The 15,272-nt window shown below is 38.4% G+C and overlaps 1 protein-coding gene across 1 annotated transcript in view; it reads left to right on the plus strand.

Moving 5' to 3' along the window:
• The window catches only part of IL1RAPL2 (interleukin 1 receptor accessory protein like 2), a 1,440,342-nt gene that overhangs the window by 636,699 nt on the left and 788,371 nt on the right, over positions 1 to 15,272 (plus strand). The window contains exon 2 of the mRNA XM_036270972.1: positions 88 to 361. Within this exon, the coding sequence (XP_036126865.1) occupies positions 88 to 361 (274 nt within the window). The remainder of the gene's footprint in view (positions 1 to 87; positions 362 to 15,272) is intronic.

Below are 15,272 nucleotides of genomic sequence, written 5' to 3' on the forward strand. Positions count from 1 at the left end.
TCAGTACATGTTGGCAATGATTATTGCTCATACCATTATTATCTAAAATGCTCACTGTATCTCATGCCTCATCTGGTTTTCTTTCAGTGGATGGATGCATTGACTGGTCAGTGGATCTCAAGACATACATGGCTTTGGCAGGTGAACCAGTCCGAGTGAAATGTGCCCTTTTCTACAGTTATATTCGCACCAACTATAGCATGGCCCAGAGTACTGGACTCAGGCTAATGTGGTATAAAAACAAAGGTGATTTGGAAGAGCCCATCATCTTTTCAGAGGTTAGGATGAGCAAAGAGGAAGACTCAATATGGTTTCACTCAGCTGAAGCACAAGACAGTGGATTCTATACTTGTGTTTTAAGGTGAGTGCTGAATGAAACTATTGTTCAATACCATAGCTGGTAGTCTTTTGATTGGGGTTTCAGTGTGTGCAGGTGTACCTCACCATATATAGTGTGTATGTTTTTGAAAAGTTGCAATGCATGCAAAGCTTTAGCAAATTCAATTCTAATTTATTGGAACTACATTGCAAAGTCTTATCAAATTTTCATAAAATGGGACTCCCATTTACTGTATGTGCTCATTTAATATGGAAAATTTTGTGATTCGTTTCTTCCCCATCTCCACTCCTGTCCCAGAACCTTATATTAACAGTTGCTTTGCATATAACCAGTTGGTTCAATGGTCTTGATATAAGGCCATGAAAATGACTTTAAGCATCATTTAGGCCAAGGTCTGTCCCTGCTTATTGATGAAAAATAGTTTCAGATGTTGCTGGGAGATCTTTTAGCCAGTGAGTTACTGTTGAGATTCTTCATAGAATTGAAATGTGAGTTTGAATCTACTGTTTCTAAACATTCAACATGGACTCCTGTAAATACATGGACTGAGTTATGAGATACTATACAAGAAAAATTTCACATACAATTCCTGCTTACAAGAAGTTTACAGTGAAAAACAATCTGTTGTATCCTTAGAGATTCCACAATATGCACTTCCTTCCTCCTTCCCTCCAGTTCTAAATATAGGATCTAGAATCTCAGATCGAGTTATTGAAGTAGGTAGCTAAGATGACTTTTAAACTATTTTTCAAGTCTGCCATTTTGGGAGTCTCTGATCTTCCTCAACAGGGACCTGCACTCTATTATTTGATTGGAAACACAGACCCTTCCTATTTTTGTCTCCTGTGGACTTTGTCTGATGCTAAAAGTTATGTCACCTCTTTATCAAAGGCACTTGGAAGCCCCTGGTGAGGCCTCATTGTTCAAAGGGCCAAAAAAACAAGGTGGTGTATAAATAGAGAACCTTCTCACCCTGGCCAGTTTGGCTCAGCAGTTACAGCATCCACCTGCGGTCCAGACAGACCCGGGTTTAGTTCCTGCTAAGGGTGCATACCTTGGTTACAGTTTGTCCCCGGCCCTGGTTGGGTTGTGCGGGTGGCAGCCACTTGATGTGTCCCTTTCACGTAGATGTTTCTCTCTCTTCCTCTCTCTCCCTCCTACTCTGTCTGAACAAAAAATGGAAAAAAATGTCCTCAGGTAAGGATAAAAAATAAATAAATAGAGAACCTTCTTGATACTCTGAGAATCACTTTTGTATTTGTGTGGAGGGAGTGCTGAGGAAGCAAGTAGTGAGTTTGGTCTTTCTTTATGGTGGGCAAAAACTCTAGGAGATTGGCAGAACTAGAAATCATTCTGATAACACCCTTAGCCATAATCAATAATTCACCTACTTGGGCAGCTCTTGGCAAAATTGGTAAGTGGATATAATTCAGCTTCAGTGACTGACATTATATTCTTTAGAGTGGTGCTACTTTTCCCCTGCTTATGCACTGTCCATCTCCCACCCTCATTAAATCCTGCCAATCAAAATAGAACTCTTTCCCACCCCAACTCTATTTGTTTTTTTTGTCTTTTGTTTTCACAAATTTAAAATTTTATTTGCAAAGCATCAGCCCACCATATACAGGTACTATGCTTATAATGAATTATTTAATTAAGTATTGTTTACTTACCATGCCTTGCGTACGTTTCCAGTCTTGCTACCTCTCCTCTCTTCCCTATTCTCCTCTAGCCCCATTCCCCTACTCTGAGCAATGTTAACAATCTAATGTGTATACTTGTATGCACTTTTTCTACTCTTTTAGGTATATGGACATATATACTTGAGTATTTTCTCATTATTTTACAAAATAAAATGGAGAATTACATATTTATCTTAATTTTTCTTTATTAGTAAAAGTACATAGTGGAAATATGAGCATTTACTCATCCTTTTAAGTATATAATATTCGGTATTGCTTAATAGTCTTTGATACCACAGTTTAGAATTTAGGCAGTCATTTTCCATTTCCCTACTGATGTGCATATACTTTGTTTCCAGTTTTCTGTATTTTTTGTTTGTTTGTTTGTTTGTTTTTTGGTTCTTACAAAAATGCTCTAATGAGAAGATGGCGGCAGGCAGGACCAGAGGGAGGGTGAGTGTGTGAGAGTGAGTGAGTGTGGGAGAGAGTGTGAGTGGACGCAATGGTGGGTGACCAAACACTGCAGTGCAGAGATGCGGAACAGAAAGTTCCTATGCTGTGGACAGAAGTAGCCGGCTACCTCCATAAGTGGCACTTCTCCCTGCACCTTGGGGAGGTCCCACCATTTTGGAAGATCCCGGGTCTTCCCTGGGAGGAGGCAGTGGGAGTGGCCAGGGCCAGCAACCTGAGCTCACCAGCATACCTGGCACCATCAGACCAGTGGACACTCTGTGTCAACACAGACTGGTGCACAGTAGTGGAGCTCCTAAGGTGCCAGTCGCAGAAGCCCCAGACAACCCAGAGCCCAGCACCATCCCCCATAGTAGCAGCCCAATCAGAGCCCAGATATACCCCCAGGAACAAAGGCTGGGGAGCAGAAATCCATTCTCAGGCAACAAAAGCACAGACCAGCGGATGAGACCCATCCCCAAAATCTACAGCAAAAGCTGAGCAGCAGTTGAACCCCACGGGGCTGGTCCCCAGCCACCAGATGCAGGACCTGGGGCTCCACAGAGACCTGTGCAGTCCAGCAGCTCATGAGTGTAGTGGGAAGCCAGAGACCTAGAGAGACTGGTGCAATCCAGCTGCCTGCCCGTGGGAACTGCAGGGTGCAGGGCCACCAGAGAGGCCTGTGCCACCCAGCAGGGACAGTGCAATCCAGTTACTCATGGGATCAGTGGGGTGCTGAAGCACCAGAGAAGCCTGTGAGACCCAGCAGGGACTGTGTGATCCAGCTATCCACGGGTCCTATGGGGTGCTGAAGCACCAGAGAGGTTCCTGTGACCTAGCAAGGACTGTGCCATCCAATAACCCACAGGACCTGTGGGGTGCTGAAGCACCAGAGAGGCCTGTGCCACCCAGCATGGACTGTACAATCTAGTTACCCATGGGGCCTGAGGGGTGCTGAAGCACCAGAGACACATGCGCGACCCAACAGGGACTGCACAATCTAGTTACACACAGGGCCTGTGGGGTGCTGAGGCACCAGAGAGGCCTGCACGACCCAGCAGGGACTGTGCCATCCAGTTAACCATGGGAACTGCAGGGTGTTGAAGCACCAGAGAGAACTGTGTGACCCAGCTGCATACAAGTTAGGCTTAGAAGTTGTAAAAAAAAGAGGTGGAGTGAATAGAAGCCACACACATGATCTCCCAGGACCAAACGGGAATTAAAACTAAAATAAAGACGAATTCTCAGAAAAAAGCAACAGAAAAGCAGCAGGACAGGACCATATAACCAGGGACACTGGTAGGATCTGCAGAAGCACGAGAGGGTGTAGAGCTGGGAGCCCACGGACAGCAGCAGTTTTAGCTGTGAGCAGCGCTCTTGGGGAATAAAGACCAAGCCAGTTCCACAGCCCAGAAAGCCAGGACAGAGCACTAAAATAGCCACAGCCACTCACCTGGGGGCTCCTGCAGAGGAGGGCAGACTGGGCTGGAACTCTATGGGGACACTCGGGATTTGGATGGCACTCAGAGGTTTTACTGAGTTGCGGTCACAAAGGACGGTGGCCAGTGTGCTCCTTCCCCTAGCTGTGGGGAAAAGAAGCAGGCCCCCCTCCTCAGAGAGTAAGCCTTTTCCAGGTGAGGCAAAGAAATAAAAGTTGATGTTCATTAACAACCAGCATCTATCCCAACCTCTGTAAATCCTCTTAGGCAGAACACCAGGGCTACATTCTAAGGCCCTGAGTAATGAAGACTACTAGCCACCAGGAAAAAGCTAGAGGATAGCTGAACCTTTCCTGGGCTTGCAAATATACCCAGGGAAAAAAATACTTGACAGTGGTGTTTAACGTGGGCCCACCCAGGCTCATCCAAACCCAGTAGAGGGAGCCACAAACAGCAGAACACCAAAACCCACAGGGAAAATTTTGCACGCTCCAAAACCCACTTAGATAGCTAAAGTGGTAAAACAAAGAAAAAAAAATCCCAAGTAAAAGAACAAGAACGATCTATCAAAGATGAGATCAATGAAATTCAGCTAAGCAAATTATAAGAGGTAGAGTTCAGAGCCATGACCTTGAGGAAGCTCAACAGCATGAGTAAGGGCATCAGCACCATGAGTAAAGATATAGAAATATTGAAAACCAACCAAGTGGAAATGATGAATGATATAGCAGAAATTAAGAACACAATGGAAGGACTAAACAGCAGAGTGCAGGAAGCTGAAGACCAGATCTATAAATTAGAAGACAGGGTAGAAAAAAATCAACCAATCAGAAATCCAAAAGGAAAAAAATGATTAAGAAACAGGAAGACAGCTTAAGAGAACTGTGGGACAACTGGAAGCGTAATAACATTCACATCATTGGAGTCCCCGCAGAGGAAGAAAATTGGCAAGGATTACAGAATATATTTGAAGAAATAGTGACATAAAACTTTCATAACTTGGTGAAGGAAAAAAGCATTCAAGTTCAAGAATCACAGAGAGCCCCAAGTAAGAAGAACCCTAAGAGGCCCACATCAAGACACATAGTAATTAAAATGCCAAAAATTAAAGACAAAGAGAGAATCCTAAAGGTAGCAAGAGATAAGCAACGGGTTACTTACAAAGGAAACCCCATAAGGCTCTCAGCTGACTTCTCAACAGAAACAGTACAAGCCAGAAGGGAGTGGCATGAAGTAATCAAGGTCATGAAAAACAAGGATCTGAATCCAACACTACTCTATCCAGCAAGGCTATCATTAAAAATAGAAGGTCAAATAAAGAGCTTTCCAGACAAAACAAACAAACAAATAAACAAACAAAAAACACTAAGGAAATATATTAACACCAAACCAGCAGTCCAAGATATGTTAAAAGGACACCTGTCATTAGTACTGTAATTAATAGAACAAATAGGAAGAAAAATAGAACCACACTAAACAAAAATGGCAACAAATAAGTACATATCAATTATCACCTTAAATGTGAATTATTTGAATGCTCCGATAAAAAGACACAGAGTAGCTGACAGGATAAGAAAGCATGACTCATCTATATGTAGTTTACAAGAGACCCCACAAAAAAAGACTAACATAGGTTGAAAGTGAAGGGATGAAAAAAAATCTTTCAAACAAATGAAAAAAAAAAAAAAAGCTGGGGTAGCAATACTCATATCTGATAAAGTATATTTCAAAATAAAGACCATAACTAGAGACAAAGAAAGCCACCACATAATATTGAAATGATCTATCCAACAGGAATTTATAACCCTGGTAAACATAGATACATATGCACCCAATTTGGGTGCACCAACATATATTAAAAATCCTTTGGAGGACTTCAAAGGAGAAACTAACAGCAATACAATCATAGCAGGGGACTTCAATACCCCGCTGACATCACCAGACAGCTCTTCTAGACAAAAAAATTACCAAGGAAACACACACTTTAAATGAAGCACTACATGAGATTGATTTAACAGATATCTACAGAGAATTATACCCCAAAACAACAGAATTAACATTCTTCCCAAGTGCGCATGGGACATTCTCAAAGATAGACCACATGTTAGGACACAAACTAAGTTTCTACAAGTTCAAGAAGATTGAAATCATATCAAGCATCTTCTCAGATCATAATGGCATGAAACTAGAAATCAACTGCACCAAGAATATGCAAAGACATTTGAAAACATGGAGGCTAAATAGTATGTTATTGAACAATGAAAGGATTACCATGAAGATCAAGGAAGAAATTAAAAATTTCCTGGAAATGAAAGAAAATGAACACACAACAACACAGAATCTATGGGATGCAGAGATAGCAGTTCTGAGAGGGAAGTTCATAGCACTACAGGCCTACCTCAAGAAGCAAGAAAAATTTCTAACAGAATATCTAACCTCACAACTTAAAGAACTAGAAAGCAAACAATAAGAAAATAACAGAGTAAGTAGAAGAAAGAAAATAATAAAGATCAGAGCAGAAATAAATGACATGGAGACAAAAAAAAAACAACAACAATGCAATAAATCAATGAAACAAAGAGCTGGTTCTTTAAAAACATAAACAAGATTGATGGACCCTTAGCTAAACTCACCAAGAAACAAAGACAGAGAAACCAAATGCACAAAATCAGAAATGAAAGAGGAGAAATAATAACTGACACCCCAGAAATACAACGGATTGTTAACAAATATTATGAATAATTATATGGCAACAAATTCGACAATCTAAGCCAAATGGACCAGTTTCTAGAAACACATTGTCTCCAAAAACTGAACTGTAAAGAGATATAAAACTTGAACAGACCGATAAAAACAAAAGAAATTGAAGGTGTAATCAAGACTGTCCCAGCAAACAAAAGCCCAGGCCCGGACGGATTTACGGGGGAATTTTACCAAATATTCAAAGAAGAACTAATACCCATTCTCCTCAAACTATTTCAAACAATTCAAGAAGGAAGACTTCCAAACTAGTTTTATGAGGCCAGCATAATTCTAATTCCAAAACCAGAAAAATACACTATAAAGAAAGAAACTACAGACCAATATCCCTGATGAACATAGATACCAAAATCGTGAACAAAATACTAGCAAATCAAATACAGCAATACATCAAAAAAATTATTCACCATGACCAAGTGGGATTCCTCCCAGGGATTCAAGGCTGGTACAATATTTACAAATCAATAAATCTGATATACCACATAAACAAAAGGAAAGATAAAAACCATATGATCATATCAATAGATGCTGAAAAATCCTTTGACAACATCCAGCACCCATTTCTAATAAAAACGCTCAGCAATCTGGGAATAGAGGGATCATATCTCAACATAATAAAGGCCATATATGAAAGACCGACAGCCAACATCTTACTCAATGGGCAAAAATTAAATGCATTTCCCTCAAGAACAGGATGAAGGCAAGGATGCTCACTTTCGCCACTCTTATTTAACATAGAATTGAAGGTCTTAACCACAGCAATCAGACAGGAAAAAATAAAAGAAATCCAAATGGGAAAGGAGAAAGTGAAACTGTCATTATTCACAGATGACATGATACTATACGTAGAAAACCCCAAGGACTCCATCAAAAATTTACTAGACTTAAAAAATGAATTTGGCAAAATAGCAGAATACTGAATTGATATCAAGAAATCAATGGCATTTTTTTTCTTTTGTTTTTTTTATCCTCACCCAAGGACATTTTTCAATATTTTGTTCAGATAGAGTGGGAGAGGTAAGAAAGAGACAGAAATATTGATGTGAAAGGGACACATCGAGTGGCTGCCACCCACACGACCCAACCTGGGCTGAGGACAAACTGCAATCAAGGTACATGCCATTGGGAACCGAACCTGGGTCTCTCTGGACTGCAGGCCAATGCTCTAACCAGTGAGCCAAACTGGCCAGGGTCGATGGCATTCTTAGACACCAATAATGAACTAACAAAAAGAGAAACTAAAAAAAAAAAATCCCATTTACCATCGCAGCAAAAAAAATTAAGATACCTAGGAATAAACTTAGCCAAAAAAATAAAGGACCTATTTGCAGAAAACTACAGGTCATTGAAAAAAGAAATAGAAGATATAAAAAAAAGTGGAAGCACATACATTGTTTATGGATCAGAAGAATCAACATCATTAAAATGTCTATATTACCCACAGCAATCCAGAGATTCAGTGAAATCCCCATCAAAATACCAATGACATACTTCATAGAACTAGAACAAATATTTCAAAAGTTCATATGGAACCAAAAAAGACCTCGAATAGCCACAGCAATATTGAAAAGGAAGAACAAAGTTGGAGGGATCACATTACCAGATTTCTGGTTATACTACGAAGCCACTGTAATCAAGAGAGCCTGGTACTGGCACAAGAACAGGCATATAGACCAGTGGAACAGAACAGAGAACCTGGAAATGGACCCAAGGCAATATGCTCAATTAATATTTGACAAAGGTGGCAAGAGCATACAGTGAAGTAAAGACAGGCTCTTTAATAAATGGTATTGGGAAAATTGGACAGCTACATTCAAAGAAAATGAAACTAGACCATCAACTTACACCATACACAAGAATAAACTCAAAATGGATAAAAGACTTAAATGTGACTCATGAATCCATAAAAATCCTAGAAGAAAATGTAGGCAACAAAATTTCAGACATCATACGCAGCAGAATTTTCACTGATACATCCCCTAAGGCAACAGAGACAAAGGAGAAAATGAACACATGGGACTACGTCAAACTCGAAAGCTTCTGCACAGCAAAAGATACAATCATAAAATGGGAAGACAACCCACTGTATGGGAGAGCACAATTGCCAATGATATATCAGATAAGGGGTTAATTACCAATATATAGAGAGTGTTCATACAACTCCACAAAAGGAAGACAAAGAACCCAGTTAAAAAATGGGCAGAGGAACTAAATAGACACCTCTCCAAACAGGACATACAAATGGCTAAGAGACATATGAAGAAATGCTCAACATCACCAATCATCAGGGAGATGCAAATTAAAACAACAATGAGGTATCACTTCACACCTGTCAGAATGGCCGCCATCAACAAATCATCAAACAACAAGTGTTGGCGAAGGTGTGGAGAAAAGGGGACTCTAGTACACTCCTGATGGGAATGCAGACTGGTGCAGCCACTGTGGAAAACAATATGGTGTTACCTCAAAATATAAAAAATTGAACTGCCATTTGAACCAGTGATCCCACTTCTAGGAATATACCCTAAGAAGCCTGAAACACCAATCGGAAAGAATATATGTACCCCCATGTTCATAGCAGCACTATTTACAATAGCTAAGATCTGGAAACAGCCCAAATGTCCCTCAATAGACGAATGGATAAAAAAGGTGTGGTACATATACACAATGGAGTACTATGCATCTGTAAGAAAGGAAGATCTCTTATCCTTTGAGACAACATGCAAGGACCTGGAAAGTATTATCCTAAGAGAAACAAGCCAAGCAGAGAAAGATAAATATCACATGATCTCACTTAGTTGTGGAATATAATGAATATAACCGTCTGAGGAACTGGGTAATCCCAGAGACGTGGAAGTGGGGTACAGACTGACAATCCCCAGAAAATGGGGTTGGGGGGAGATAAATCACAGAACTTATATGCATGTGTGTATGAACAATGGACATGGATAACTTTGGGGAAATGGTGGGGAATCAGTGGGGGGAAAGGAGAAACATCTGTAATAAAAGAAAGAAAGAAAGAAAGAAAGAACGAAAGAAAGAAAGAACGAACGAAAGAAAGAAAGAAAGAAAGAAAGAAAGAAAGAAAGAAAGAAAGAAAGAAAGAAAGAAGGTAGGAATGGAAGGATGTATGTAGGAAAGAAAGAAAGAAAGAAAGAAAGAAAGAAAGAAAGAAAGAAAGAAAGAAAGAAAGAACCTGATACTTCAACTTAAAAAAAAAAAGCTCTAATAAAAGTCCTCATTTGCTTTTAAACAAACTTTAAAATTTAGAACTGTTTTAGATTTACAAAATTATTTTAAAGATAGTACAGAAAATTCCGGTATGCTTTATACTCATTTCCCCTATTATCAACATCTTACACTCTATGGGACATTTTTTTTTTTTATAATTGGTGAACACATAGTGGTACATTATCATTAACTTAAGTCTATTTTTTATTCAAATTTCCTCAGATTTTCATAAGGCCTTGTTTCTGTTCCAAGATCCCATCTGGGATAACATATTATATTGAGTTGTTATGTCTCCTTAGGCTCTTTTTTTATTATTTTTATTTTTTTCTTTATTGTCAACACTATTACAGATGCCCCCATCTCTCCACTTCTTACCCACCTGTGACAATTTCTTAGACTTTCCTTGTTTCTGATGACCTTGACAGTTTGAGTAGCACTGTCCAAAAAGGTTGTAAAATGTTTCTTAATTGGTATTTAGCTAATTTTTTTCATATCTACATAAAATTATTTGAAATTCTTCTGCATGGAACATTTTTCTCTTCTCTCCCAGTTACATATTTATTCAATCATTTGTTTATATCTGTATAGACTCATGGATGGTTTATATTATACATTGGGTTATAATCCAATGCTACTTTATTTTGTGGTTCAATTTCTTTCACTTTTGTCCATTGGGAGTTCTTTCAGTTGTTGCATCTGTCGCTTTGATATAACCTTATCACTGTTTTTTTGTTTGTTTGTTTCTCAGCATTTCCTTATATTCTACTACTATAAGGTACTCCAGGCTTATCTTATCTATTTCCTGCCCCAGTCCTAGAAGCAGCCATTTTCCCAAAGAGCCCTGATTCCTTTCAATAGATAAACCATGATTTGGGTGCTAGGTGTGCTTGTTGCTACTGGGATGTGGCTACTTTTAGGCATTCTCAGCTGACAGCCTATTTACTTTTAAGCATAATCTTGTATTAGTCCATGCACAAGTGGAATTTCTCAATGCCTTTGAAATCCTTTCCTAGAGATGGTCTTGTCTTTCAAGTTCGTATCAGTTGACCATGTTTGTATCTATTGTAAATACCATCTGAGTCAGTGGTTCTCAACTCACATCTATATCAATAGAAGCAAAATGGATGATATTCCACTGAGCATAGGCTTAATTCAAGCATAACTGGTAACCTATTTTATTCATGTGTGCCTTGATAAGGAAAAAAGTTTGAAACCGCAGTTCTAAAAGAAGCAACAATGTTTTGTCAACTCAGACATATAGAAATCTCTCCCATAATGGCATAAGTAAAGTAGGTAGGATTTGTGTGTGAATAATAAACATGTTTTTCAAATCTAGCAGTAACCACTGATTCCAAATATGTGCCAAGTAAGAAAGTGATTTTATTCCATTACCAAAAGGGTGACATTTATAGTGTAAAAGGCTCTGGATTTGGCAATGTCTATATTGACCTAAAATCTCCAATTTGATACCACTTTAAGGTAATCATAGATGACTTTATATGCTTTATTGACTTTATTAAAATTACTCTATTGATTTTTGTTTGTTTAAAAATGCAAAGATATAAATGTAGTGGCAATTATAAACTATTTTCATCTCATTAGTAGTGAATTTTCTATGCTGTGATGTTTATAAATATAGCGATACTATTGTAAGTTAGCTATATAATACCCAGAAGTACAATCATTCTATGGTACAAGACCTATGTAATATGAACTCCATTCAGTTTGCTTATTAGAAGGAAGTAGTTGTTTACAGTTTAGTCAGTTAGCAGTTACCTGGGTTATGTTTGATAATTATAGACAAGAATTGATTTCAATTAATCACTGGTGAGCTAGCTAACACTGGTATTTATATTTTATATGTATATGAAAAATTGTGTTTGTTTCATCTCTTGTGTCATTACATAAACTTAAGTGACTTTCTGTAATATGGTTCTTTTGCTCATATCTAGGTTTTAACCTATTACAAGAGTTGCAAATTTAAAATATTTTCAGGGTCCAAGAAGATAATATAATAATTGTAGCAGGCTATCTGAAACACTTCAGAGCATTGGAGACTATAGCAATTCCTCCATAATCTCTTTTTTTGTGTGTATTCTACTCTTGCCACCACCTTTAGCTCACTGTTTCTATACCCCAATTCCAAAAATCTATTGGCTCTGCAGAATCGCAGAACATTGATCCCACAATTTTTTCACTGCCCTTTGCTTTGTTCTCACCTAGCATAGTTTAAATAGCATAATCAATTATTTTAATCACTCCCATATATACTCTCTTGATTTCATTGACCCTTTCTCCCTTCATCTTACTCATTAGTGAAAACCACAACACCATTTATACCCAACCTCCATTTATGCTTGTGCCTGCATCCTTACAGCTGAAATTGACAAAAGGGAAATAAGTAATAACATTAACTGGTCTCATTGTAAATTCATCATCACGAGCCTGAAATGTACCCTTAATGCTGCCAAGTAGACTTACTGTATATTATTAGTCCATTCAGTCTCCTGTCCTCCTGGATAACTATTTGATGTTGTCTACGCTCCTGAAATTTCCAACATCTCCTTCCCTTGTTTCCCATTTTACTGAAAAAAAAAAAATGAAGCAGTTAAGACAGATTATCCATTACACCTACCTGCCTATTGGCATCTTTATTTATATTCTCTGCCTGCAAGTTGGTTACCATTGATGCACTGGCCTTGATCCTGTGGAAGGCCAATCACTTCACTTGTGTACTAGATCCTATCCTTATTGGTCTACTCAAGGATGTCTCACCTGAGAAATTCACCCATCTCTCTCCTATATCATGGGATTTTCTATTTCTACTGGATTATTAGCATACATGCAGGTCAATATTTATGCTATCTAAAAAAGACTTCTTGACTCAACTTCCCTTGCTAGCCACTGCCCCCATATCCTTGTTCCCATCTGCATCAAAATTAACTGTTGTCTGCACTCACAATCTTGGCCTCCTCTCCATAATTCTCTATTAAACCCATTCTAATCAGAATTTTACTTTCATTATTCCACCATAATTGCACTTATCAAAGTCTCTGAGGACCCCAATAATGCTAAATGCAATAGTCATGTTAATTTTTACTCCTTTTACTTGATCAGTGCATTTGGCACACTAGATCACCCTCTTCTCTCTGATATATGTTCTTTACCTTACATCTAGAGAATTACACTCTCCTAATTTTCCTCCTACTCTTCCAGTTACCCTTTCTTAAGTCCTTTGATGGTTCCTCATATTTCCCCTGATATCTTAATGTTAGAGGGTCTACAGCTTGATCCTGAGGTTTATTTTTTTCATCTTTATCTACACTCACTCTCTCCATAATCTGTTTATACTCTTATAGTTTTATATATTGTCTGTACATTGATAAATCCAAGATATATACCTTAAAGTTCAGATCTCACTCACAAAACGCAGATTCTTTTATCCAACAGACTTTTTAGCATCTCCATTTGGTGTCAAAACCATTATGTCCAAAACTGAACTCTTGATCTGCCTCCTATCTTACAATGTTTTTTTTTTTTTCATTTTTTGTTCAGATAGAGTGGGAGGGAGAGAGAGAGAAAAAAAATCTATGTGAAAGGGACACATCAAGTGGTTGCCGCCCGCACAACCCAGCCAGGGCCAGGGCCAAACTGCAACCAAGGTACGTGCCCTTAGCGGGAACCAAACCCGGGTCTCTCTGAACCACAGGCCTACACTCTAACCACTGAGCCAAACCGGCCAGGGCTACTATGGTTTCTTATAAAACAAACCCTGAGTCAAAAGCTAATGTGTATTTGGAGTATAATCCCCTGGAAACAAGAGTAAAGGAAAAGGGATGTGAGACAGGGGAAGAGGGACAATATTTCAAGATAGTTGATCCAGGAGAAGAAATGGAGAAGAATTGATCTTCCCATGTCCCATTTGTCAATGAGTTATCCCACAGGGTCTTACCTCCCTCAAACTTTGAGGACTGCACAGGTTGTGGCTTTAATCTTACTGCTATTACTCTGGTCCAAGCCATCATCTCTTTTTTTTTGCAATATATTTCTAATTGGTTCCTCTGCTTTCCCACATGTCTTTCTTCAATCTATTCTTAATACAGTAGTCAGAGTGATCTTTTAAAACATAAGTCACATGTATCTCTGTCCTTCTCGGGACCTTCTGATGGCTTCCAATTTCATTTGGAATAAAAGCCAACTCCTCACTAGGGCACACAAGGTCCTCTGTGATCTAGATCCTGGTAACTAACTCACCACTACTTTCTTATTCTTCTCTCCCTTGCTTACTTTATTCTAGCCACCCTGACCTCCTTCCTGTTTCTAAAGCATGACAGGTGTATTCCAGCCTTGTGGACTTTGCTAACTGTTCCCTCTGTCTGCAATGCTTTCCTCCTGTATTCACATGACTAACTCCCTCATTTCCTTCAATTGTATAATTTCCTCTATTTTGATCTTATTGATAAATCTTCCTTGATTATCTTATTAATAATCTTAAGATTCTCTTCCACTTGGTACCCATCCTCCATGCGTCTGAAACTTCTTAACTTGCTCTATTTTTTCTTTTTCCATACCAAATATCACCTTTCATGATATACATAATTTACTTATCACACTTAGTTCCTTAAGGACAGGATCTTTGTCTTCTTTTATTCACTTATATATCTCAAGGGTCTAGAAGAAAGTATGATAAACTGTAGATGCTGAATAATAAATTATTGAATGAGCTGTGCCCAAGTTAAAGTCAGGGAAACACCTGACAGATCCAAATTATTGTTAATATAGAGAAATATTGGCCAAAATTGTTAGATTTTTCTGATTTTGGGATTAAGCAAAAAACAGACAAACAAAACCCTCATAAAACAGACAACAGTATGGTGATTACCAGAGGGAAAGGTGGGTAGGAAGGCGAGGGTAAAGAGTGGACAAATAGTGATGGAAGGAGACTTGACTTGGGGTTGTGAACACACAATACATTGTATAGATGATGTGTTGTAGAATGGTACCCCTAAAACCTACATAATTTTATTAATCAATGTCACCGCAATAAATTCAATAAAAATAAAATATTCAGTAAAATAAAAGAAAAACCTGACATATGAATACTTATGTGAAGTTTCCCAAATTTTTAAAATTTCTGGGCTCCCTTTAAAAAATCCCTACTCAAATTCAACCAGTAGACTCACACTTTGCCAACTCTGAACTAATAGGTTCTGATTCGAACATTACTTAGGGAGTGTTGGTATATTATACCTGTGTGACCTGTACCTTGATTTCTTCAGCTGGAATGTGAAGATTATTAATTCAGTTTAAGATATTTTGAACAGTTGCTTTAGGTGTTTGGTATGTAGCACTGAACAAGACAGATAAATG

This window comes from Molossus molossus, unplaced genomic scaffold, assembly GCF_014108415.1.
Source record: "Molossus molossus isolate mMolMol1 unplaced genomic scaffold, mMolMol1.p scaffold_m16_p_2, whole genome shotgun sequence".
NCBI lineage: Eukaryota > Metazoa > Chordata > Mammalia > Chiroptera > Molossidae > Molossus > Molossus molossus.